Here is a 26,021-nt window from a genome sequence, read left to right as displayed (position 1 = left end):
TTGTCAAACCGCAACATCCATCGCAACATACTCATCTCTGTGACTGCCATTGCTTGGTCCTCCCTCTTTCCCGTGCCCCAGCACTCGGCCCCAATACAACAGCACCGGCCTCACCACCGTCTTGTACTACCCACTACACTATACACTACACACTTTTTCCTCCAACCAAACCTCTTATCGCACACCACACCAGTCATCTCTCGACATTTCAGCCATCCAGCCCTTATTGCCCTTTCAGACGCGTTCAATGCCCAATGCGTCACGAGTACGATGTCGCATATCCGACTGTCCGTGGGGGACCGAGATGTGCGAGCGAGTTAAGCGAGCGCCGATAGAATAGTGACCATGCCCAAAGCCACACGCCGATTTCAGCGCGGGCCATACGCTCTGTTTACTATTGTCGAAGAACGAGGCTGTACGCGAGAATAGGAAGATCTATTCTCGCGGCTGACTCGTTCGAGTTGATTACTTTTCTTTACGGAATTCGACTTTCTGCAAAAGCTGAAATACCCGCGCTACCGCGAAATGTCATTCACATTCAGAGCCCCCCTACAGCCAACATCCACTAAGGAATCAAACAGAATGGAGAATCAGAATCGGAATATTTATTGACACTGGAGGAATCTGATGAGCTATGAAGCTATTTTTCATAGATGTCCAGAGAGCCTGGGCGTTCAGTGGAGCACGTGCACAAACAGGGGGGGGGGGGGGTGTAGAGACAGCAAACCTCACCAAGGCTGTCATTAGCGCTGCCCTAAAGCAGAACAATAAACACAAACATATTTATAAAAAAATTATATCTTAGCTGGTTGGTGTTTCAGACCTAGAGGCACAGCCTATAACTAAATCACACAGAATTCGCCCGGTCACGTCACATCTCGGAAACAAAAGCAGATGTTGAGTCTGGATGGGCGATGGGGGGGGGCGACACGGTAGGATAGTTCAGCAAAATTAACAATTGAACTGCATCTTGACTTAAAGCTTTCGTGACTGCAGGAATTCATATTCTTGGGTCTTTCGGTAAAGCCACGTAGATCGGTTCAAAGAAAATAATGTAGTAGATTTTTGTTATTTTTTGTTATTTTCTTTGAATCTATTTACGTGACTTTGCCGAAAGACCCAAGAATATAATTGTCCTGCACTTTCATGCTACCGCATCTACGCACAGCATTATCGACGGACAATGCTACGGAGCAGTCTAAATATATGACAGTTTTCAAGATTGGTTTTTAATTTTTATTAAATAACGATCCAGCAGTGGATGGATCCGCGGGCTGTATATGCACAAGATATTGCAGGCAATGGACCTTCTTGAGAGGAGAGGGAGGAGAGATTGACTGAACTATATTTGGCGAGGCAGTAGTGCAGTGGTTCTTAACCTGGGGTGTGAGATGCCCTTTGTGAAGGTAAATCATCGAAATACTAATTACGCACGGGCACGTAAGTACAGCTACTTTGTTTAATCAAACCCTATGCATGTATTGACATTATTCACTGTTTTACAATTGAGAACCAAAGGGGTGCCAAGGGTGCTGTAAAGGTTAAGAACCACTGCAGTTTAGTGGCACTCTGGGACACCACGAGATATCAAATCAAACTAGGTGTGTGTAGGGTTATCAAGAAGAATAGCATGTGTGCAAACAAATCACAACAACACGCAGTGTAAACTGACACAATATACAATTAATATTTTTTATCGATTTGCATAAACAGCCCGTTATATTTGGTCAAACATTTAATTAACTCACGCCTAATGCGATGGCTGGAACTGCTTCTCTTTGGTGAGGCGTGTGATGTTAGCTGATATTGATGATGTTGCTGCTACTCGCAACTGCATTTCCAGGTTTACTCCTAGATTTATTGAATTTCGAGTCCCGCATGCAGTAGCCTTGGCAGGGCCAGACCAAATGATTTCGCAGGCCGGACGTTCCCCACCCCTGATCTAAAGCGTAACTCGCTTCATGCAGATACAAGCACAGCCCATACACGTCTGCGAATGCTCCACGAAGTGTTGCCATTTTCATCATCGCGTCGTAACTATTGTTTGGATTACTTTCCTCAATCGACGAGCTGCTGGATAATGCGCGTGTTGCACGTGTCCACTTCAGCAAGAATCTCCTGGGTTCGATTCCCGACTCTGGCCCCGTTCTGTATCTAGATTGTATGTTCTCCCCCTGCTCTGTATGGGTTTGTATGTTCTCCCCCTGTTCTGTATGGGTTTCCTCCGGGTTCTTCGGTTTCCTCCCATAGTAATAAAAAACACAATTGTGACTGGAATTGGTCAAACACCCAAATGCTGAAAATGTTACACTGAAAATTACTCAATTCGGATTACACATTTAAATCTTTGCTCCTTGATGCAAAAAAAAATTGGCAAGAACCTAGACTCAATGAGACTTGTGTGTTGAAACAAACTAAAATATAAATATAAATGGGGGTAGGCGAGACAATGGTGGCACAGTGGTTACAGAACCTAGTGTAATCCCGAGTCACAGCTCCCATCAGTGGCGAGTGCCATCTGAAGTAGCCCTGGGCTTCTTTTCGCCAACTCGCACTGACCTGAATGGTGAAGTATGGTCAAATAACGCCCACGACTAATGGCACAAGGATGCCTTTATTTAGCAGTGGAGACATAGAGGCTTGTAAATTGCTATTCTGGTAGATGGGCAGACGAGCACGTTTAAACCTGTATGACAACAGTGGTCGAATGCAGGCATGTACCAATGTAGCTATCATCCAATTAAAATTGATTACGCTCACAATGCATGCATCGAATTGCACGTGTTAGGATCCATTCATTTGTATTCATGTATGTTGTGTGTAATGGGTTCACAGCCACGCGGTGCGATACATTCACCACAATGTAAAAAAAAATTGATTTTTAAATCAAATCTTGACTCCCCTAGTTGTGAAAATGTATCAGCTGGCGCGGTTGAATCATTGCATGACAAGTTTAATGGTTGTCACGGGTTGAAAAATGTCTGTCTTCTGAAAAAGAGATTTCGAAGGGGGTTTTTGAATATAAATTTCAAGTGCGAGTGATTTTTTTTTGGGTAATTTTACAATCGTGGAACGTGATGCCGTCACGTGATCTCGTTTTCAATAATGGTTGCCCTCCACGTGCTGGAGGAGGAGGCTGCAAAGTGGCTCTGCGGCTTCTTGGGCTGACGCCCAGTCAAAATAATTTATTTATTTATCAATGATAGGTAAATAAAAAGATATAATATATAATGATAAGTTATCACAATGTAAATAGCATTGGCTAAAGAAAAACGGGAATGTCGAATTTCCACCGCGGCCTTCTGGCTCAAAGCGAGCATCTCCCCGTGCTCGTTAGAGCAAGAGAAAACTTTGACTTGAACCGAAAACTTCGGGTTTCCCTCACCACTACGACGATCCTTTTTGTTTTTGGGGGTTCGGCCAACGTTTAAGTTTCAGTGAGTTTCAGACAAATGACGCTTCGGTAATTGCAGGGCACACGCAGATGTGCAGCAGTTGTTTTTAAAGCCTTTATATTAAGTTCGCGTGCTTGCTTGCTTGCTTAGGACCGTGCAAATCTTTCGGTCGTTTTTTAACCCACTTCCCGTGATCCAATCGAGCTGACATTTTCCACACAGACTCGTTGTGCCAGACAATTATTGTTCGTGAAAAAAAATTCCCAAAATTTTACACTTTTTAGGCAACATTTTTTTATTTTACATATATTCAAATAGAATGCATTCATGGATTTGGCTGAACGTCAGAGTGTAAGAGCCCAGAGCGTAACCCCTCCACAGGCCGTGGTGGAGTAGCGCAGTTGGTAGCGCCCTCGCTTCCCATGCCAAAGGTCGCGGGATCGATCCCCGCGTCCTCCACAGGCGAATATATTTTTAAATCCTTTATATTAAGTTCGCCGCCACGCATATAAAGGATTTATAGTGAAAAACTTTGTTTTTACGGGTTTACTTGTTAAATCCTTTATATTAAGTTCGCTTGCTTGCTTACGACCGTGCAAATCTTTCGGTCGTTTTTAACCCACTTCCCGTGATCCAATCGAGCTGACATTTCCTACACAGATTCGTTGTGCGTGACAATTAATGTTCGTGAAAAATGTTTTCAAAAATTGTACACTTTTTAGGAAAAAAATATTATATTTAATTACCAATTGCTTAATGGTGCAATGCAATCATCTGACCCATAGGTGGCAGCCATCTCAAGCCAGAGGACGAGAGAACTCTAGCCGCCACGCATATAAAGGATTTATAGTGAAAAACTTAGTTTTTACGGGTTATACTTGTTTTGGTTTACCAAGTAAGGCCAACTGAGCTACATAGCTCTTTTTCAGAAGCGACCTGGTCACAAATAAACGCACACTCTAAACGCATATTTCTAAATTTGGAGGGAATAAAAACCCGAGGACCCAGAGAAAAATACTCGCGACCACACGCAGAGAGGCACGCAAACTCCAATATAGTAGCAGCAGGCGTCAGGGTCTGGATCGGGATCGGGATCGAACCCAGGACCTCCTGTATACCAGGCGAGGCAGTTAACAACTCGCCACCACGTGCGCCTCCAGTTAAAAGCACACTCAGAGGTAAGTGGAGGAGGCGGGGTGTAGGACCCTTCTGCACACACGCGATGGAGTCGTATTGCTTGTTGTACGTCAACAGCCAAATACAAAATAATTGTAACCATTCGGATAGCTATTGCCTTATTGCTGCGTGGAAGCGAATCATTAAATAATGCATTATTTAAATGCATGCCTATGAATGGCAGCATACTTCAATAGAGATTACCGTTGGTACGGCTATTTTAATATCACAACAGATAGGACGGATAAGATCAAAGGGCTCGCATAATGCACATGCATAATGTACATTGACTCAGTAATTCCCCCCCCCACCCCCCACTTTGCGCAAGAGCGCAGAAGCGTGGTCACCACATCTACGCCTCGATATAAGGAACGAAACAGGAGGAAGACTTCTCCACAAATCTGGCTGTCGCCTGATGATGCTAGTTGTTATTACTGGCGAAATGTCGTACTCGGATTGTAAATGTTGTGGCTTGGCTCTCCAACACACCGGTGTGCTGTACTAGTGACGAATTGGCACGTTCTGTTTACGTGACAACCCTTACTAGTTGGCTATGTCTTTAGTCGACTGGATGTGTCAAATAATCACACCCGATGTATCGATAAGGTCGGCCGTGTGTGTCAATCATCACACCTGTTGTTGTATCGGTAATCGGCCGTATGTGTAAATGACATCTGGGTCCACTTTTTTTTATTCGTCAAATCGATGAACAGCAGCCGCAACAACAACAGTTTCCGTGTAAATAAGACGACAGCGGAAACAACGCGCCAGGAACGGAGCAACAGATTCATGGAATGGATGTTGGGTCGGGGGCTGGGAGAAATCCACAGATCTACCCCCGGGGCAGGCATCGCTCCACTCCGCGCTGAGATGATTTAGCACGCGCAGCCATCATCCAGTAGCGGTGACGCGGCCGTGCCCCAGACGCATCGAATATTCATCGTTGTTGTTGTCGAGGCTTTCGTGACTGCAGGAATCCATACTCTTTGGTTCTTTCGATAAAGTCACGTAGTGGGCAAACTTCAGCATTTATTTCATGCTGTGGTGTTCCCACCCTGATGAGGATTTCTTGTGTTGCGATCGAAACGTCGTGATTTGTTTTATTTTAGTTATTTTATTTCTACCTACGTGACTTTACCGAAAGAACCAAAGAGTAGCTGTTATTTGTTGGTTTGCCCGGTGCACGGTCGCAATCTCCCTAAAAACCTGCCAGGGTTTCGTGGCCGCCCAGCAGCGGAACTGATCCGTGGAGGCAATGGTGGAGCCAGCATTTTCAGGTAGGGGGGAGGGCAACCCCTCCAGCAATGAAAAATGATAGAGGAGTTGTTAGTGAGTAAGGACTTGTCCCTTGCTTTTTATTCGACGCGTGTGCGGCGACGGCGCAGCCATCGATCGAGGGTCGAATTCAAACCGCGTTGTGTGATCGGCATCGCGCTCGCTGAAGGTGAATGCCTTCAGGGAAGTCGTGCACTATATACGCAACTGCACACAATTCTGAGTCACTTATAACTGCTTTGCCGTTAGTTATTGCAAATTATGGACACAGACTATTGTCCTATCATCCCATAGAGTCCCTGGCATGTAATAATGCTACACAGTGGCAGTGGGGGTCGCAAAATGCCGATTTATTGCTAATAAACCCCAATGATCCGATCTAAATTGCACGTGCCCCTCCAATGATCCGATCGAAATTAGGGATTTCGATCGGATCATTGGAGGGGCACGTGCCACCCCACCCCCCACTGGCTCCGCCAGCGCGTCGAGGTGGAGGGGAGGGGGAGGGCTCGATGCACGCCACGTGAACGCGGCGTATGCGCGTTCACAGGCGCCACCCGCCCACCGGTTTACGAAATGAAACAAACCCAAAAGAAAGACAAAGATCCCGCCGTGTAGCCTTTAACAGACTGTTGGAGCAAGTGCTGTTAGCGAGCGCCTGTGAAGGCCGGCACACGAGGGGGCGGGTGGCCAACACCACGCCCGGCCGCCTTTGTCTCCCCAGTGGCGATTTTTACACACCGCACCGGGTACTAATTGAGGCCGAGTCGACCTAGGGGAGGCCCAGGAACGGTTCAGATAATCGTCACCTGGTGTGTCGGTCGCGAGCGGCAGTCGAACCCGGACTGCCCGGGTTCCTAGCGCAGCGTAGCGCTAACCGCTCTGCCACCGCTCCCCACACCCTAAACAAAACGCGCGCGTGTGCCCATTGTCGAGAGATACACGTCCATGGGAGGCATGACAGCTACAACCACAACAACGGAGTGAGGGCATCATTTCAAAACCGTCAAAACAAACCTCTATCTATTCGTCACTCAGTCAAGACGTGAGCCACGCTGGAGTCCCTACGATGCGCTGGACTGCAACTGATGGATGGATGCGGCTGCATAGGGCAGCGTGAAACCACGCAAATAACACAAGCGAAGGGCTCTCGTTTTTGCAAGGTTTTTTTTTCTTGTATTTGAGCTCAATTCGTTTTAGGAGCGCGCGTTGAGGTGATGGACACAGCGACCCGCGGGCTCGATTTCCGGCCAAAGCTAACATCAGCGGCGAGCGATTTCAGAAACCGGTCCGGGCGTTTCCCACCTTCGACCAACCCGCACAAATTGCCGGTGTAGCGAGGAAGTATGGTTAAACAAACATTGTGACCCAAAAGGTGTCAAGGGGTGGGGTGGGGTAAGACCGAAGACCTTCATCCAGCAGTGGATTGACATAGAACCGTAAACTTACAAAGGATTATTTAAGGATCGAGCCATATTGTCTGCCTTCATACAAACTGCCTCTTAAGGTGTTACAAAGTATCTACGCCTGTACACTTGGAATATAGATACGAGTTACCTTCACAAACTAGTTCCAAGTTTTACTCTCATAAAACCAGTTATACCACAGCATATAAGCAGCGATTAATTGCGCACGCATTTTTCGAAAAAAAAACATGCAGTCATCCTGCTGAAGTGGTTAAAACCAAATTACATTTTTTTGTGTCACGGGAAAAAATATTTGAAAAAAAATCCATTTGAGAACTGCAGTAAATACCCATAAGCCTTTGGGTGGCAAAGCGCCACCACGTGGAGAGACAGGAGCTCAGACTGTGTGGCCAAAAAAACTCCTGTTTAATCAGAATCTATATTTATCCTGGATGAATCCGATGAGCTATGAAGCCGCCTTTTCACAGGTCCAGTAATTGCGAGGTGCAATTACTGGCGAAACGTCGTACTCGAATTGTAAATGTTGTGGGTTGTACTAGTAACAAATTGGCATGTTTTGCTTACGTGACAAACTTTACTAATTGGCTATGTAGGGTGGTGACAGGTTTAACGACTCATTCATATTTACGCGATCTAACCCAAAAACCTCTAATGGATGTTAAAAACAGACCGGGCAGTCGTGGTTAAAGCTGGCCAAACCAAAGAAAAGCTTGGGGAACCCATAATATTCAAGGGACCTCGGATTGATGCAGAAAACAGGAGTGGACATCAAACACCAGCTCAAATAAAAAATCCTAATGAACACAACACGCGAATTAACATTAAAAAGACAGTAATAATTATTTACATTTGTAAAGGCGCATTTCATCCAGAGATCCCAAGGCATCGCCCGCTTCTCTCGTCTCACTGCGTCTGTATCTACTACATCCATCATCTCACAAGGATTTTGTAAATTGAAGGAGGGGGGGGGGGGGATTCTGAGACTGTGGCCACGGGACCAAGAATTCTTGGGATTTTCTGAAACCTCTGGTCACGTGGAGCACGGCACTGTTGAATTGAAGAACGTGTTGGCTTAAAGGCTACGACATCCCTACTGCCAACGGTGAATATTAAATGTTTAAGCCGACTTAGCTGCGGTCGGCAAGTTAAGCAGAAATCAGATTGGACAGTGTTGGTGAGTTTTATTAGAAACATTCTTAGAGAGAGCCAATTCTACATTTAAAAAAAATAAAGGTTTTTATTACAAAACTTTACTCGGGTTGCCACCTGTCCCTTGTTCTATCAGGATTCATCCGCTGGCGATAGCGGACAGGGGAAAATCCCGGCTTTGGTCCGTTGTAAAAGTAATATCGTAATAGTAAAATAGTAATACAGCTTCAAACGATGCACATTTACATGTACAGTACTGTGGGTCTCTCCTCTTCTGACATTGCTATTTTGCTTCCCATGTCCTGGCTTTTTGTACCTCACAAAGTGGCAACTCCCCCCCTCCCCGACATACATACACACACACATAGGGATGGTGATTATTAAGTTTTGTTCAGTCGGCTAACTGCAATTGGCCGTGTAAGCAGAAACCCAACCAAGTCGTAGTCCAGAGAGCCTTAGGCGAGTTTTACAGACACATTTGTAAAAAGAGCAGTTTCCAATTTTTTTTTTAATAAACGAATTCAACACTGCCGTGACTGCACGCTACAAAAATTCCATCTTGTTCCGGTAGACAAGTTGAGCAGAACTAGGCCAAGCGTAGGGTCACGGGGACAGCCTCGAGACAAGTATGAGGAGCCACGCTTTTGTGAAGAGACGTTTCAATTTCAACGAAAAGATTCACTGCAACCATTTGGAACAAAACCATTCACGGCACGGAGGGAGGGGGGGGGGTATCAAGAAATCTCTCAAGAAAACATTTTAAAAAGCCATACTCTTTGTTTTTTTCGGTAAAGTCACGTAGGTAAAAAATAAAATAAATGAAAACAACCAAAGAGTATGAATCCTTGCAGTCACGAAAGCTTCAAATCTAGAATTTTAAAAAAGCCACCCACAGGCAGTTGATTTGATTTAAAAAAAATTGCATTAATGATTGCACTGAACTGGATGTGTTTGCACAAAGTTTCCATTCAAATTCAATGTACCATCATTGAATTTAGGAATTCATGGTCTAATATTTTAATACCCGAGAGGGCCCCCCCTCCACTCACCTCTAGAGCTCCCCTCTAGTGGATGCCCCTTCCACCTGCAGTGGCCTAAGAAAGCAGTTGCAGGACTGCGCCTACAGCTTCTTTCAGCTTTGCATGGCTATATGCTTTTCTTTGAAAGGAAAGATCAAACTTTTAGTTTTAATTACAATATGATTTACTAATACTGGTGTTATAGCTTTTTTGTTTAAAATACATGTGCCATTTACAGAGGATAAAACATGTTTCAAGAATATTGCAACCATTATACCAACTGATGAATATGAAGCAATTAAAATACAGAGCGTATACAATTCCTAAAATAAAAATATTAAACACCAAAGGAAACCGTATGAAATGAAGCTATTTAAAACGAAGGGGTTTACACACTGCCAACGTCACTTACAGCACTGTATATGCCAACAGAGAAATACGATAAAAGGAGATATTTAAGAAATGCCATTGGATGTTTAGGCATTTATTCTCGAGGGAAAGTTTAGTTGAGGAGCAAGCGCCTTCCCCGCTCTTTCGAAGCACATGGCATCCACGCTCCCACGGCTTCACTTGCTCCCTGGAAGAGACACGTGCACACAACGCCCAGCACCCACACAAACACAAAGATCAATGACAAAGATCCCTCCTGCCGTGCAGGGCCTTTAACAGACTCATTAAGACAGCACACCTATTAAGGCCAGCATGTCACACGATGTGCCGAGGTGGCCATTACGCCCGGCAACCTTTGTCTCCCCAGTGCTGATGTTGTTCACAACGCACCAGGTACTCATTTTAAGGCCGAGTTGACCTAGGGGAGGGGCCAGGACACGTTCAAAATATTACACCACCACCGTTATTGGTCGCGAGTGGGAACTGAACTTAGGTGGCTGGGTTCGTAGTGCAGTGCGTCATCCACTACACTACCGCTCTCCACTCCATTGTTATGTATGTACTTGAATGAATAATCATTATATATAAGCTCCTAGCTTGGTAGTGTCTCATTCTTCACCTGAAGACGGCTGCTTGCGTTGTAGCCGAAACGTCGTGAGAATTATTTTATTTTATTATGTTTTATTTTTATTATTTTATTACTTTCCTGCTACGTGACTTTACCGAAAGAACCAAGAAGATGAATCCCTGCAGTCACGAAAGCTTTAAATCGAAATCATTAAATAAGTTCCACATTTTTTGCTAGGCTACCGTGAACAAAAAGTGAAATACATCCAACAGAAGAGGGCGTTTGGTGACAAGTGAGGCAATTGTAACCGGCACAGTCGTAAGTGATATTATTTCAGCACACCGCAAAATTACTTTCAGGATCTCGATTCATAATTTCCACAACGCTGGAAGCAATTCCGGTGCTGTGGCAAGTTTGGGCTTTGTTAAATCAGCCACAACACCGGGAATGGCCACAAAGGGTGAATTTTCTAAGGAGAGTGCAACTTTTGATTTAAAGCTTTCGCGACTGCGGGGATTCATAATATTGGTTCTTTCGGTAAAGTCACGTACAAGAGAAACAATTAAAGAATAAAAAATATTTTTTGTATTTTTTAATAAAATAAGAAAAAATATTGTTTCATATTTTTTAATAAAATAATAAAAATATTGTTTTCATTTTTATTTTATTTTTTTGTTTCCCTTCTACGTGACTTTACCGAAAGAACCAAGAGTGAAACTTCTTCAGTAAGAATCCAGCAGCAATCTCACACTGAGTTACCTCGAGTGGCCATCGTTTCTTTTTTAATCTTTGAACTTTCATTCCAAAGTCACGCTGTTCGTGTTCGCGTCGCAAGTCCAACGGATTTTCCATTCGGAACTTTAGCAGCTGGCAGTGCACCACCTTGTGATGAAGTTCTCCCCCCATATTGTGTCGTACGACGACTCGACTTGTGGCGTCATTTTATTTCCTTCCAGTGATGCAAAAAATGCTTGACTTGCAGAGTTGATTAAATCACATGCCAATCAAATATGTCAGAAATGTTATAACTAAATACTACAATTATTTTTTGTTTCTCTTGCAGTCATTGGCGATCGGGCTGAAACCATTGTGGTCCGCCACACTTTGATGCTCTGACACCGCATTCACCAAGTCAACCTTTGGTATGGCACATGCGCAAACCAAGACTTAGATCCTGGCCATGGTCCAAAGCATTGGATGCATTTTCATTAGCAGTAGACTGCAAATAAGGGAGATTCCAGACCTTGGGCGCATCAGAGGAGAGTGAGTGACCTCCCCCTCCCACTGAGCAAAGGTTCTCACTGGCAGCTTAAATGCAAAGCCTTGGTGTGGCTGGAGTGGAGAGAGTGCGAGCGCGCGGAGAGCGAGATAAGGCGAGAGGAGAATTCATTTACATTAAACACAAAAGACTAAGATAGTGAAGCAAGCAGCATGTACGGTAACACGCCTGCCCTCAGGCCGTCTCGGCTACTTTACGAGTCGGAGAAATCGATGGGGGTACACCGCGGGTAACAGGTTGTGCGAAAGGCATTCAGAAAAGCTGTGGTGGGTGGGTGGGCGGGCACGGGGGTTGCCGTTCTCACCCGACGTGCCCAGCGAGCCGGAGATTATTGGTATCGTTCGGGCTTCGCGGGAGGCGCGTTGTCGTCTTCCCCGTAGCCCTTGTTGGTGTAGTGCGTCTTGTAGGCAGAGTGAACCGTCCTCATGGGGGGAGCTTCCACCTGGGTCGGCTTGGTCAGCTCCTGGGTGTCGCTGCTGAGGGGGACACAGGGGCGGGGCACGAGACCCGAAACGTCGTCAGGACGCGCTGCTGCTGCCGCCACCGCCTTCTCATCTCGGGAGCACTCGGGATGTGAAGATGGCACGCGCCTGTAAACTTGAACTCGGAACTTATTTTGCATCGCACGTAGCCAACCGTGCTAATCGGAGGCAGCAAGCAGGCATTAGTAATGATAATAATTCACCCTCCTCCCAGCAATTCATCGAATTGTTACGAGGATTTAGGGTCACGGTTTGATTAAATGAAATGTTTGTCTCGGTTGAATTGGTTTTGTTTTCACCATTAGTCTAAATGTAATGTGAGCGTACCCTTTATTGAGCGTCGCACGATTTGTAAATAACCTCATTTACGTTCATCTGTGTATCCAGCCGTCTTAAATGTTGCAACCGTTGCTCCATATCCGGTAACGACGGTCTTTATGCCATAAAGCCTGCATGAATTCATGGCAGAGCCGTGTGATTGGTGTTAAAGGTTTCAGCCCTGCAATTTCTTGTCACACGTTCCTGCTAGGGGGGGGGGGAAGCGATTTCACGAGAGGAAGCTCTAGAGAGCCCCCCCCCCCCACCCAGAGGGTATTTAGGCCTACCCCTTCCACGTTGGTCATAAATCTTGGAAGCAGTGGGAGTACCCACACTGTCCCACCACATGCCACCTGTCGATCGACTGTGGCGAAGCGATTTATACTGCTGGGTGGACAAACGCTGTGGGGGGGGGGGGGGGCAGAGGTGGTTGGGGAATTTAGGAAACATTGCCCACGTTTTTGTTTTTTCAAATGCCGCGCCAGGAGACCAAATCAAACCGGCGACCTCTGGATTGCAAGTCTAGTGCGCCAACTCGCTGCACAAATGAACCTCATGGCTGGACCCCGGGGTCCTGAATAAACAGAAGTCAAAATCGTAATTGATTAATGTCTTTTTGGCGACTCTGTCCCACCGCGCACACAAACGCCACAACCCTCCAGAAATCAATCTTCTCGTTCTTCACCAAGCACCCGTCCATTGCCAAAGTTTCCGTAGTCATAAACAAAACTTTGAAACTTTGATTAGCGCATCGTGTAGAGCTCGTCGAGAGGAATAGATTGCCGTACCGTTCGCCTTCAACAGACACACAATGACGTCGCAACGCAGTTGATGCGAGAGCCTGGGGCTTGTGGGACCCCAGGGTCCCTGCCATAAGGTTCAACTGTTTACTTAAAAAAATGTATAAATTAAAATTCCTCACGTGTTACGATTCCGTGCAGCCAATTAAGAGCAATCATTAGAGATTCAGTAAAAGGGATTTAGCCATTTCAATGGCTTTGTCTAAGAACTGGTGAATTTCAGATCAGATTCTCTATTTCGACTGGGAGGAATCCGATGAGCTGTGAAGATATTTTTTTACAGATGTCCAGTGCCAAAAGGTGCCACGGTGGCTAGGAGATGTTAACTACCTCGTCTGGTATACAGGAGGTCATGAGGTTCAATCCCAACCCTGATGGCTGCTGCATATTTGGAGGTTGCGTGTTCTCACTGTGGTTGTTTGGCTTTTTTTCCCCCCCTCTCTGGGTCCTCCAGTTTTTCCCCTCCACATTTAGAATCCACAGTATTTGACTGCTATACATTTCCGCTTGATAATCCACTTCGTTGAGCGATCTAATTTGCAGTCAGGTTAGTTGAGAAAAATAGCTACGTAGATTCGTGGTGGCTTACCTGGTAAGTAAAAAAAAAAGTAATTTAGTTTTTTAAATGACACAGGATCTTTAATGCGCACTGTGAAGCAGACAGCTCGTATTTTGCGGTTGATGCGCACCGGCGCTTATTAAACAGGGCGGTTGCCAGGCCCAAACCGCAAGCCTCTGCAACAAGCACTGAACTCGCTTTCTGCCGAGCCACGTCACCGAAGTATGCCAACCCCGGTGACAACTCGCCGCTTTACATCGGAGAAAAAATATCTTTACAACTGTGGGCCTTACCTGGTAAACATAGTTTAATTTATGGTTTTAAGTTCACGTTGCCGACGGGTTTGGCTGTCCGTCCTTAGCCACCACCCGCTCCCCCCCCCCCCCATGTAAACGCGTGCGGTGTGCGCGTGCGAGCAAAAGCACCCCGCTGCTCACCTGCACGCCTTGAAGATGACCACCAGGAGGAGTGCGGCGAGCAGCAGGAAGAGCAGCGTGCTGAGCACGGCGGTAACCACCACCATCCCGCCCGTGCGTTTGCCGGGCCACGTGTTGATGGTGCTGGCCGCTGGCGCTGGGCTCGTCAAGTCGGTGGGAGGGGGGGCGGGGGAGCGGTGGGGGGGGGGGGAGCGGTGGCGTAGCGGTTAGCGCGCTACAAAATCCGGCGACCCGAGTTCGATTCCCGCTCACGGACAACACCCGCAACAATTATCCGAACTGGTCGTGGGCCTCCCCCAAGTCGACTCGGCCTCAAATGAGTACCTGGTGCAGTGTGTAAAGGTCACCACACGGGAGGACACAAAGGCGACCGGGAGTGGTGCTGGCATTCATAGGCGCTCGCTAACAGCACTTGTCTCAATAGTCTATTAAGGCTACATGGGGCATCTTTGTCTTTGTGGGGCGGGAAGGTTCGCTCAACTTGGTTTAGTAGTGAATACATGTTACAAATCTATATCAGGCAGATCTACAAACCTCCCATGAGGGACGGAGGTGCAGTCCCAAAATGGCAAGTTTTTTTTAAAGAAGACCCCACAATAATAAATGTATTTTATCTGGTAGAAAAAAATCAATAAAATACCAATTGCCAGGGTCCTTTGGATCTGCCATTGCTACAAATGGTCAATAATAGAAATAAGAATGGGAATTTACCGTGGTGGCGGCCTCCAAATTCTTGAACTCCCTAGAGTATTTGGCCGATATAAATTTCCACATAAGCCACTTCATTGAGCTATCATTTGTGGTCAGGTCGTTTCTGAAAGAAGAGCTGTATAGCTCAGTGGGCCTTACCTGGTAAAATAAAAATATATAGTTTCGTTTTACCGGTGGAGGTCACACAGGCTCTGGAGAATGCTGCCGTCTTTAAATCCCAGCCCAAAACCCGATCTTTTAACAAATAAACTCCACCAAGTATTAAGTCAGAGAGAGTCTTTGATGAGTTTTACAGGACACATTTGTAAAAGAGCAGTTTACATTTTTAATAAAACACGTTCAACATTTCTTTTAGCTCAAATTTTGCCACCCCCAGTTTTCTTTAATGTATCCTTTTCATTCATCGCACGTTGAGACTGAACGATGCCTTATAAATGCAATTAATATAAATTGAGGGTTGAGTCTTACAAAGGCAAAACTGTACAATATTTCAACATAAAAAGTGACAAATCGAAAAAAATAATAAGAAGTTTGACGACGGATTGGTCGACACTTGCACAGTATATCAATTTGGGTAACCCTCAGATATGGAGGCTCCTTGCAATTGGAAAACTTGGTCGCCAATGACAAGACATTGCAACGTCATTTATTTAAGCATGAAAGAAGAATTAAGTCTCAAGACTCATCAGGCGCGTCCTGGATCGGGTTTTTTATCCAATTCAATTTTCAAGGAGCGCTTGGATTCATGCAGGTAGGAGATAACTCACTCCGCACAGATGGGTTCACAAACTCGCTTGCGTTACTACGAATTCCTAGCCACCTCACGACACATTGGGTTTTCGATTTTCACGAATCTCTCCCGTCAACCACCAACCCTTGCACCCTTCTATGCGTGGCTGAGCTGTAAACGCATCTGCCTCTTCAAGCAGCAGTACTGGAGGTCACGCAAAGTTAATTTCCCTCAAAACGAAAACCAAAACCCCCGTGTGAAATGTAAAAAAATAACATCAACAGCATCCATACTGGGTCAATAACGAATTATCGCATTTGTCACTCATTAGATGGAAAATAAGAGCGGAGACCTGCATAATTCACGAGGTCGAGTTATTATGAACCGTGCATCTGCGAGACTCTTCATATGTATTTCCACGACCACAGATTAAATAGCGAGCGCTCGGACAAACGACAGGAAACGTCGTTCAATGCGCGAGAGCATTAACGGAGAGACACAAAAATGACCGTACAATTAACCACCATTTCCAAACGCCTGGGAAGTCGAGCCCCAAAATAACAGACGTCAATAAATGTCCACGACACGGTGTAGATGGAAGAGAGATTGAGGCAGACTTAGGACACTCAACTTAGAAGATGAAATAGTTAAGGTGATTCGGATTTTAAAAGAGAGAAATTCCAAAACGTGAACCACTTGGTACATCACCTTAATGGTTAAGACCGCAATTTACACGCTTGAAAAATGTCCTCGGGCAAATTATTATATTATTCATGTCCATTGTAAAAAATATCTAACAGCAGGCGCGGTTCATCCACTAGGGGCGTTGGGGCGTCGCCCCACCAAGCAACAGGAGATGCGATGTAATATTTCTAATAAAAAAAATACTTTCCTATCAATAGTTTTGTTGTGTTGAAAGTATAATTATAATATAATTATGCTTTCAACGTGAATTGCCTAATGAAGATAAAATTTGAAGTTATTCATATTAGAAACCCCTGCAACACCACAGTCTGATTTGTGCCTTGGGGAGTTCTCAGGGTGGCTGTGAAGGCGTCCGAGTGAGAGATTTCCTTCTTCTTAGTTCTTTCGGTAAAGTCACGTAGAAAGGACTTTACCGAAAGAACCAAGAAGATGAATCCCTGCAGTCACGAAAGCTTTAAATCGAGATTTCCCTTCATTCATTGCAATGAGCTTCGCAATTTAGCCACGCCGTTTGAGACCCATTCAGGGCGGTGAAAAAGCCACCCATGGCTGTAATGACGATGTCAGAACGCTAAGTTGCACTGTCCAAATATAGCAGGTCATGGCCTACACGCTCTAGGAGGAAACAACAGCAATGGCGATGACAGCAGGTGCAGCAAACGAACAATTAGCAGCGAACACTGTGCGAGTCACTCCTAAATGTTCCATTTGAAAGGATGAAAGGATTGTGTAGTGTGGCCTTGAGGGTCATGGGGACAGCATTTGAGTGCTGTTGTTTTGTTTCGTATTGTTAATAAATGCCTACCGTTGGTAGACAAGACAATTATCACTATAACATGCCGAGGTTTTTCTTAATTAGAACACCATATTTTCAGAGGTCACTCACAACAGCCCCGCCTAGTGGAAATGTCACGGAGCCGCCACTGTAGAAAAGCCATCCAAACATTTCTGGGAGGCTCAGCCCAAGGGGACACTTGGTGACCTGGCAGCCCCGCCCATTCGTTTACATAACCACGCCCATTTTACACATAACCACGCCCACTTTTACATAACCACGCCCACGTTTACATAACCACGCCCATTTTCATACATAACCACGCCCAGTTTTCCACATAACCACGCCCATTTTAATACATAACCACGCCCAGTTTTACATAACCACGCCCGTGTTTATACATAACCACGCCCACGTTTACACATAGCCATGCCTATGTTTACACATAACCACGCCCACTTTTATACATAACCACGCCCATGTTTACACATAGCCACGCCCATTAAATCACGAGTCCCCGCCCACAGTTAAGTGGATTCACTCCGACGTTCGCAGAGCCCCACTTGCTCATAGACGCTGCCCCCACTCGTTTACCAAATCCCCGTCCTCTACTCACGTAGGGCCACCACCCTTGGCCCCAGTATCGAGAGTCTGAGAGTCTGAGGCGAGAAGGTGTTTTTAACTCCGAACAAAAATTCGCAATGGTATTTGGGAGCAGCCTTGCCGAAACTGCCATGGGGACCAATCCCGGCCACATCAGGGAGGTTTGTTAAATCGCATGATAAGGACAGTGGCTAATTACAATTTTAAAAAACGAACTCCAATTAATTAAATTAGGAAAAGCACCAGGTGAGTGTGGACTTAATACAGGTTCTTACAAGTTAAATCGCGTAAAAATATAAATGTGCCGTTAAACCCGCCACCACCCGACACAGCCAATTAGTAAGGTTTGGCACGTAAACAGAACGTGCCAATTCATTACTAGTACAGCACTAACCGGTGTGTTGGAGAGCCAAGCCACAACATTTAAAATCAGAGTACGACATTTCACCAGTAAGTACAACTAGCTTCATCAGGCGACAGCTAGATTTGTGGAACAGTCCACCCGTTTCGTGACAACCCTTACGAATTGGCTGTGTCGTGTGGTGGTGGGTTTAACGACACACATTTACACGATCCAACCCAAAAAAACCTGTATTATGATTTTGGTTGCGAAAGCCTAAGTATTAAACCGAGTTGTGGACTGTACGAAGGTTTAGTGTTACTCACATTTCTTTGTGGAGACAGGGTCTGACCAGGGAGTTTGATCCACAATAGGTTTGGGATTTTGTGCAGTTGCTTCCGAAAGCGTATATTTCACTCTGCAATAAAGAGCATCAACATAAGACAATTGTCGCGAAGAATATAGTATTTCTATAGAAAATATAAACAGATGATTTTACCATATGCATAACAAGTGCCACATTTCCAGGATAGCATTCTTGACATTCATAGTTTTCATTAACAAATCTTGTCCTATGTTGCAGTAGTAATTTAACACAGAGCATGCTGCATCACTTACCACTGCAAAACAAGTACTGTATTGAACACTTGGATGGCTTTCGTGATTAAATACTGTAATGATAATAATGTGTTCTAGTATCTGTCGACTGAATCGTGAAATGAGGCACGTTTTATTGTTACATAATCCAGAACTGTATGGACATTAAAAGGTACGGTTCATATCAAATGGATCCTGCAAATATAGTACACTGTTCCGGCTGGGCTACACGATTATTTAGGTCATCGTTAATTAATAAGGGCCAAATCACTCAATTATTTGAATGACACATAGGTGGTGGGGGTGGGGGTATCGCCTCCGTTCCCAGATCTCACTGAATGGGAGGTGATTGGAAGGGTTTGATGAGGTCATCGGCATGATCGCTGCGTCACGTGGGATAGCTTGGAGGCGGGGGGGGCGCTGCCTTCGGGAGCATCATAAAAAAGAGGGCCCTAAATAGTCGATCACAAAAGAGTAGTTTATAATTATGTACTCGATTAAATCGACTGATATGGTTAACTCTGAATATTATTATTTCATCAAAATAATGAAAAATCTATTACTGTCCCTCAATGCACGCATAAAATCACAGACTCGAGAATAAGCGATTGAGAATGTACTCAAATGATGTGGAAATTATCGCCGAATATTGGACAGGAGGCCGTCACTTCAATCCCGAGCATGAGAGCCCCATGCTAACCAAGACAAAGAAAAAGACCCCCCCCCCCCCATATAGCTCTTACAGACTGTTGAGGCAAGTGCTGTTAAACGAGCACATATGAAGGCTAGCACGGCACACGAGAGGGCGGGTGGTTAAAACCATGCCCAGCCGCCTTGGTCTCCCTCGTGGTGCCATTTAAACATCGCACAAGGTACTAATTTGATGCCAGGTCGACCGAGGGGAGGCTCGGGACTGGTTCAGATAATCGTCATCGGTGTTGGCCGTAAGCGGGAATCGAACTTGGGTCGCCAGGTTTGTGACGCAGCGCGCTAACGGTCACACGACTGCTCCCCATCCCATGCCAACCGCGCGCTACGTCACCAGCATTGCACCCTCCCCCCCTGCTTGCCCCACCACGAGGAGGCGTCGCCACCGTTGTCGTGCGGACTGACCTGTACTTCATTCCGGGTACGAGGGGTCCGTTGCATGCGGACGCACTGGGCCCTATGCTGTTCACGCAGGCCGTGTCACCGCCCAGACGGAATGTCCCGTTCGTCTTGACAGCCATGGCGTCAAAAGGGCTGGCTTGGATTCCACAGTCCGGAACGTCAAATGTGGCTGCGAGGTACGGACTGGGCGACACCGGGTTCGTCCAGTAGGAGGACAGCGCTGTGCCGATCGAGTTGTCGAATGCATAACCTGGAGATAAATTGAGAGACGTTGAAATACAAGTTGGCACAAAGCACGCATTCGCACGAATCACACGTATCCATTGGATTACATAATGCTTTATACAATGCGCATTTGGCGTATGGGTAAAAACGCATTTGCTTATTTGAATAGTATTTTGTGCCACCAAAGATTTTGCATGCACCTCCACGAATCTGGTCTATCGCACCGCATGCAAACGCCATGGCCTCCACTACTTTGGAGAAATGTGCAAGTGCCGAGGCAACAGATTTGGCTAACATCCTTCTGTGAGCTCTCCACAAAGTCCAAACCAGTGGCTCGTCACTCAACAGTACAGACCACAGCACCCCCCCCCCCCCCCCCCAGTGACATGTCGGTACCTAGCCTCCACTTGATATCTGGTGGGAATGGTACCAGAAAAAAAAAGACAGCCCATGTCTTTCGAACTGAATACAATTCATTTGGGATGACCAAATTAACAACTCATCTGCACTTGACACGTAGTTTTATTTTAAAGCGGTGTACAAACCTTACTCCTTTGGAAGGTCATATGCACTGTTTCCTCCTACAGGAACACATTTCCTTGCATAACACATTTAATTTCTCGGTAAAATTGGACAGCGCGGGGTAAAAATACACTAGAACTCGGTCTTGTTTTTAAGTCTCCTCTCCTGTGAATTCATCTACCCTGCTTGCAACAGAGGAATTTAAAAAAAATTCTTCAAAGCACCTTTGATCCTAATATTTATTTAAAATCTCCACTTCCATTGTGCAATGAGTCACCAAGTCAACAATGGGTCCTCTCTCTTCAATAAAGACACCACACTGCAACATGGCTACCCACAATGCAATGTTCCAGAAACATTCTAAATGTCATTTTAATATAAATAACTATGCGTAAATAGATGTTTGTTTATTGAAGGGTGTGTTGCTCAATATCCATAATAAAAAGGTAACTATTTATATGCCAATTTAAAACTGTTCCTTTTCATTCTGTTCAGGGCCTCATGGCAGATTATGCACTCACCACTTGCTTATTCACTCGGCCTTTCTGTGTGCTTTGAAGAAGGGTCATGCCCGAAACCGTCACCTATTATAATGCCTTTCTCATTAGAGGGATTTAGTGCCAACCCTTCAGAGTGCTACATCTTGCTTTCAATCTCAGGTCGGAAGGCATTAAAAATACTTTACCATAAAAAAACTATCATAATTGTCATGTAAGTGCAATTTGAGGGTAATTGCAACGAATTTGACCCCAGATGTCCACGAAAAAAAGTGTGAATAAAAAAACAAATTTTTATTAAATAATTTAATTAATACTTGAATGTTCTCCATTGTGTAGTACTACGTGACAAACATATTGCTGTGAGTGGACTTCTTTTTTTAAACTGGGGTGTAAATTCAGTAGAGTTATGCGAGCAATGCATGAGCGAATGAGCTCCATTTTCAGAATCTTAAAACAAACTCATGGGCGATTCTGAATTGGTAGTGGCAGACAGGCACAAAATCCCAAAACTTTGGACCGTCGAGGCAAAATTATTTCTAATCTACGCTCCTTCAAAAATGGAGACAAAGTCAAACTACACGAACTCTACTGAAGCTAACACCCCCCCCCCCTCCCAAGGCATTAGCATCTTGCTCCCGAAGGCAAGAATCGAATAGAAATATTTATTTAATTGTTTTTTTAAACCTATAATTAGCTGAAGTATTGGGCGTGGCTTTCTTTAGAGCGAGCGCAAACAAATAAATGGAGCGTATCAATGGCCCTGCCCTTCGTTGGACGCCCATGTGTACGCTATCAAGACAGGTCATTGCTCAAAGCTTGCCCATTATGCTTTTATTCTTAGGGCCACGGTGCTGTGTACGAATGTGCGCCCGAGCGCGTGCTTGTGCACCCACTGTCCATGCACTATCACTGAATAATTAATTTAATCCTTAGTGGATTCGTGATGTCCATTCTTCACAGCAACGTGGAGGGATGAGGCCAAGTGAGGTAGAGTGGCATCATGGACAAGGTGTGTGTGTGTATAGATATATGTTATGGACATGGTGTAGAAAGTGTAAAATTACTGCCTCCAACCCTTAACCATTCTGGCCTATGTTGCCATAAATGAAGGCCACTGCCAAAATGTCGCCTTTTATTAAAACAAATATATATATAATTTGTAAGGCAGTGCTATATGAATGTAAATTGTTCTACACTGCTGCACAGTATCCGAATCGCTCTCCTGGAGAAATAACTCCGAAACGTGAGGATGAACCACAGGCGAGTGGGGAAGGCAAGCTCTGTGGTCTTTTATATAGGAGGGTGTCAGCAGCCAATTCATTCGTGTTTACAATGTGGCAGGACACCGGAACACCTTGAGCAAACCACGCATGCTTGGGGGAAACACAATCTCATACAGATAGAACTGGGTGGAGTTCACATTTGTAAATGTACCACATTCTCATAGCAAGCCAAGGTATGACCTCAACATTTTTGCCATTCACCAACCCTGACTGACGAATGTGCAAACTTTCCACTGCTAGACGAGGGACTCTCAATAACATATGGGTCATGTTGGGTAGACGGGAGGGGGGCGATTTGACCATACTTCACCACACTGGTCAGTGTGGATTGTAGAAGGAGCGTAGGACAGAAGTAACGTACAGCAATGGATGTTGTTGCCCGCTACTTGTGTGTTGGTTACAAATAGATGTAGTTCTTCATTGTTTGAGGGATAAGGTAGAAAGACCACACCCAAGTCTGTGCTCTCTGGTTGCTTTGGTGAAAAGTGGGCAACATCCTTGCCCAATTCTGGCCCATCCGGCTCGCAACTTAATACATTAAAATAAATGCTACATATATCGGATGCAAGCCTCACAGAAGTCTTCAATACACCCCGAGATATGCGTGTTGGTCGTCCATCCACTAGTTCAGGGGTCAGCAACAAAAAGAGCCAGTTTTACCAAATTGGTTTAAACCCCCCCCCCCGCCCCGATATTTCAAGAGATCCATGTCATATGAATTCGAGACTGTGATCCTGAATAAATAACGTCACAAAACGGTCCTTAATGAGCCGCATGCAACTCCGGATCTGCAGGTTGCCGACCTCAGCCCATGGTCGGGCGACCTCTGCTCCATGGTCAAGGGGTTAGCCACCAAAATAATGAGGCTTTTTTTTTTCGAATTTCAAGGGCCGCACCGCAGTCCTTAAACGAGTCTCGCGCGGCTCCGGAGCCGCAGGTTGCAGACCCCCGCGCTATTTAGTTGATGGGGCCGACTTCGGTTTAAATGCCGCTTGGCTTCCGAGATAGGGTGCACTTCAGCGGTCTCAGGCCTCCAACGCCAACGACGATAAGAAGAGGTTCGAGAGCCGCTTACTGTTGTTGGTGATGGACGCGTAGACGTCCACGACGTACTGAGTGGTGGAGACGGGCTTTTGGAACACGCAGAAGGGCTTGGACCACACGATCGTCGTCTCCGTCGGGTTGTACGGAACGGTCGTCGAGCTCGCGAGTTGGGGCTTGGTGCCGCTGCCTGAAACCACGAAAAACCCCAACGATAAACACCACATTTGCGTGTTAGAATCCAGTGGGTGCATTCCGTGTCTTTGTCTTTGTGTAGCAGTTAGCACGCTGCGCTACGAACCCGGCGACCCGAGTTTAATTCCCACTCACGGCCAACACCAGTGACGATTATCGGAACCGGTCCTGGGCTTCCCCTAGGTCGACTCGGCCTAAAATGAGTTCCTGGTGCGGTGTGTAAACATCGCCACTAGGGAGACAAAGGCCGTCGGGCGTGGTGCTGGCCACCCATCCCCTCGTTTGCTGTGCCGGCCTTCACAGTTGCTCGCCAACAATCCGTTAAAGGCTATACGGGAGATGTTTGTCTTTGTTTGTCTACGTGAGATCACCCCACCCCCCTTAAGCCACAAGGCAAAGTATTGAAGACCATCTTTGCTCAAGAGGAGCGTGGGGTGGCGCCCAGCTTGACTTTCGGCCCCAAGCCAAGTTTAAGTTCCACATTTCTATGGCAGGGAGCAGTCCAGATAACCTTGGCTACACGCCGGTCAAAAGGTGAAGGCGCGGCCCTGCAATTGCCCGTTTATGCTACTGCTGGCTGGAGGCGGCAGATGAGAGTACCCACATTTTACCCCACTACACTGAAACCTGCCGGTTGACGAGCTGCGGCTCACAGCCCTTTGGGCTGCAGCGTGGACAGAGGTGGGGCAGGTGGGGCAGGCTGGAAACAGGATGAAAGGAGCTTGTGACATTCTGTCAACTGGCGCGCCCGGAGACCGCATTGAACTGGCCTCCTCTTGGACTGCAAGTCCAAAGTGTTCACCTAATAATTGACACCGCACCCTCCCCGTCCGTGTGCGATTGTTGTGAAAGTGGTGGAAATTCCACATTGCTAATGGCAGGGTGGCCCGCTTTATCCGTAGAAGCTTCCAAATATATTTATTGAAATTGTCAGGATCTGCCCCGCTCAACAGAGCATGGGTGGTTTCATCATGCCCATTCGGTGGCCGTGATGCCGTGGTGGAAATTCCACACTCCTATGGTGAAGCCAGTCTCTCATCCAATGTGGGACCAACCGCGAAAGGTGATGCCAAATATATCAAGTCCCAGAGTTGATGATGGCTCATACAGCTATGGCGTTCATGATGATATGCAGTACATACTTATATCCAGAATCATATATTCAGTAGACGTATTTACTGGTTTAGCAATTTAAACATTTGCAGACAGCACGTCCGTATTATAAAGTGCGTTCATTGAATCTAAAAGAAAAAAAGCACGTTCCATCCAAGCAGTTGTATTTACGGGCACTAAATGCTTTATTGGCTCATCTGTTAAAGTTGGTATTGTATTTATTTTGCGTTATTCATGCGACACGTGAATAGTGCTCCAGAGAACAAGATAACGACAACACATCTAAATGCGGTGTTGGGCTGACACCAAAGCCCATCATTAATGTAAGAATCACATAATCGAGCAGTGTGAAAACGTTAACTTTTAAATGAACCTCTCAAGAACAAACAAACAAAACACACACAAAAAATAACTCCACCACGTTAAAAGGGGTCACGAACCCATAAAATTCACCTGTTATATGTTATCCCTCTATGGAGCAAAGTGTTGCCGAGGAACGCGTAGGCAGGGGGATATAGCCAGCGAGCACAACATTCACAAGCCATTGCGAGCCACCAAGAACATGCATTGGCGACGCGAAGTTCCACCCTTACCCAGGACAGCCAATTCCACGCCGGCGACGCACGCCAGGAGAACCACGAAGGCAGCTTCCACTCCGATGGCCATCGTTCCCTGTCACGTCGCACGCGGCTCGTTTGTCGGCGCTTGCTCCAACCACAGCTTAGGAGATTCGAGGAACGCGTGCCAGTGAACGAACGAGGCGGCAGCGAGCGAGGCGAGGCGAAGTCACAAAGAAGCCCCCCCCCAACGCTGTGAAAGTCGGAGCACAAACCCGATCCGACTAGATCCCAGGGCTTTATAGAGCCACACCCAGAGAACCGGGGGTGGGGGAATGGGCCCTGACATCATCATAATTGCATGGCCTGAAACACACCTGTGGTGTTGGCAGCATTTTAACGTCTTAAGTCGGTAGGGTTGTCGAAAATAATTATTCAAAAAATCATAGCTAATAAAAGCTTTTTTTTTACCCCAGGTAAAGCCGTGCTGAGTCGTAAGAGTTTTTTTTCAGGAGGGTTCTTGCGTTAAGGTTTTTATCATAAGATGTGTTCTATTCATCGTGAGATGTTTTGAGACTATTCAGGTCTCCGTACAGATTGGAAACAGGCGGAAGTGTTTTTTAATTGGGTGCAATTGCGAACAACGGCCATATCAGACGTTAGTACATCATGCAATCGGCATAATCGTTGGTTCGCTGCAGCTCAAAGACTCGGTGCTACAGGCATGCGGTGAAGTTAGC

The 26,021-nt window shown here is 45.9% G+C and overlaps 1 protein-coding gene across 1 annotated transcript; it reads right to left on the bottom strand.

The window, feature by feature from the left end:
- Positions 1–6,998: 6,998 nt before the first annotated feature.
- UPK3A (uroplakin 3A) lies at positions 6,999–25,565 on the bottom strand. Its single transcript, XM_061564315.1, has 7 exons — positions 25,318–25,565; positions 23,451–23,606; positions 19,849–20,095; positions 18,465–18,556; positions 14,275–14,410; positions 11,983–12,154; positions 6,999–10,018 (listed from the first exon to the last, which is right to left on the bottom strand). Exons 1-6 carry the CDS (start codon positions 25,388–25,390, stop codon positions 12,007–12,009), a joined length of 852 nt encoding a protein of 283 aa, XP_061420299.1. The 5' UTR covers positions 25,391–25,565; the 3' UTR covers positions 6,999–10,018; positions 11,983–12,006.
- Between the last annotated feature and the right edge of the window lie 456 nt (positions 25,566–26,021).

Source organism: Lethenteron reissneri, chromosome 33 (genome assembly GCF_015708825.2).
Source record: "Lethenteron reissneri isolate LAM-NWPU_2019-01 chromosome 33, ASM1570882v1, whole genome shotgun sequence".
Taxonomy (NCBI): domain Eukaryota; kingdom Metazoa; phylum Chordata; class Hyperoartia; order Petromyzontiformes; family Petromyzontidae; genus Lethenteron; species Lethenteron reissneri.
The sequence above is the reverse complement of the archived record's forward strand: the minus strand, read 5'-3'. Positions and strand labels throughout refer to the sequence as shown.

What these genes read in the sequence shown, in the direction of transcription:
- UPK3A (XM_061564315.1), bottom strand. Translation starts at nt 25,390, where the DNA reads ATGGCCATCGGAGTGGAAGCTGCCTTCGTGGTTCTCCTGGCGTGCGTC. An exon ending in CGCGTCCATCACCAACAACA is followed by an intron (nt 20,096 to 23,450) that starts GTAAGCGGCTCT and finishes ATTTATCTCCAG; the next exon opens with GTTATGCATTCGACAACTCG. An exon ending in GTACCCGGAATGAAGTACAG is followed by an intron (nt 18,557 to 19,848) that starts GTCAGTCCGCAC and finishes TCTTTATTGCAG; the next exon opens with AGTGAAATATACGCTTTCGG.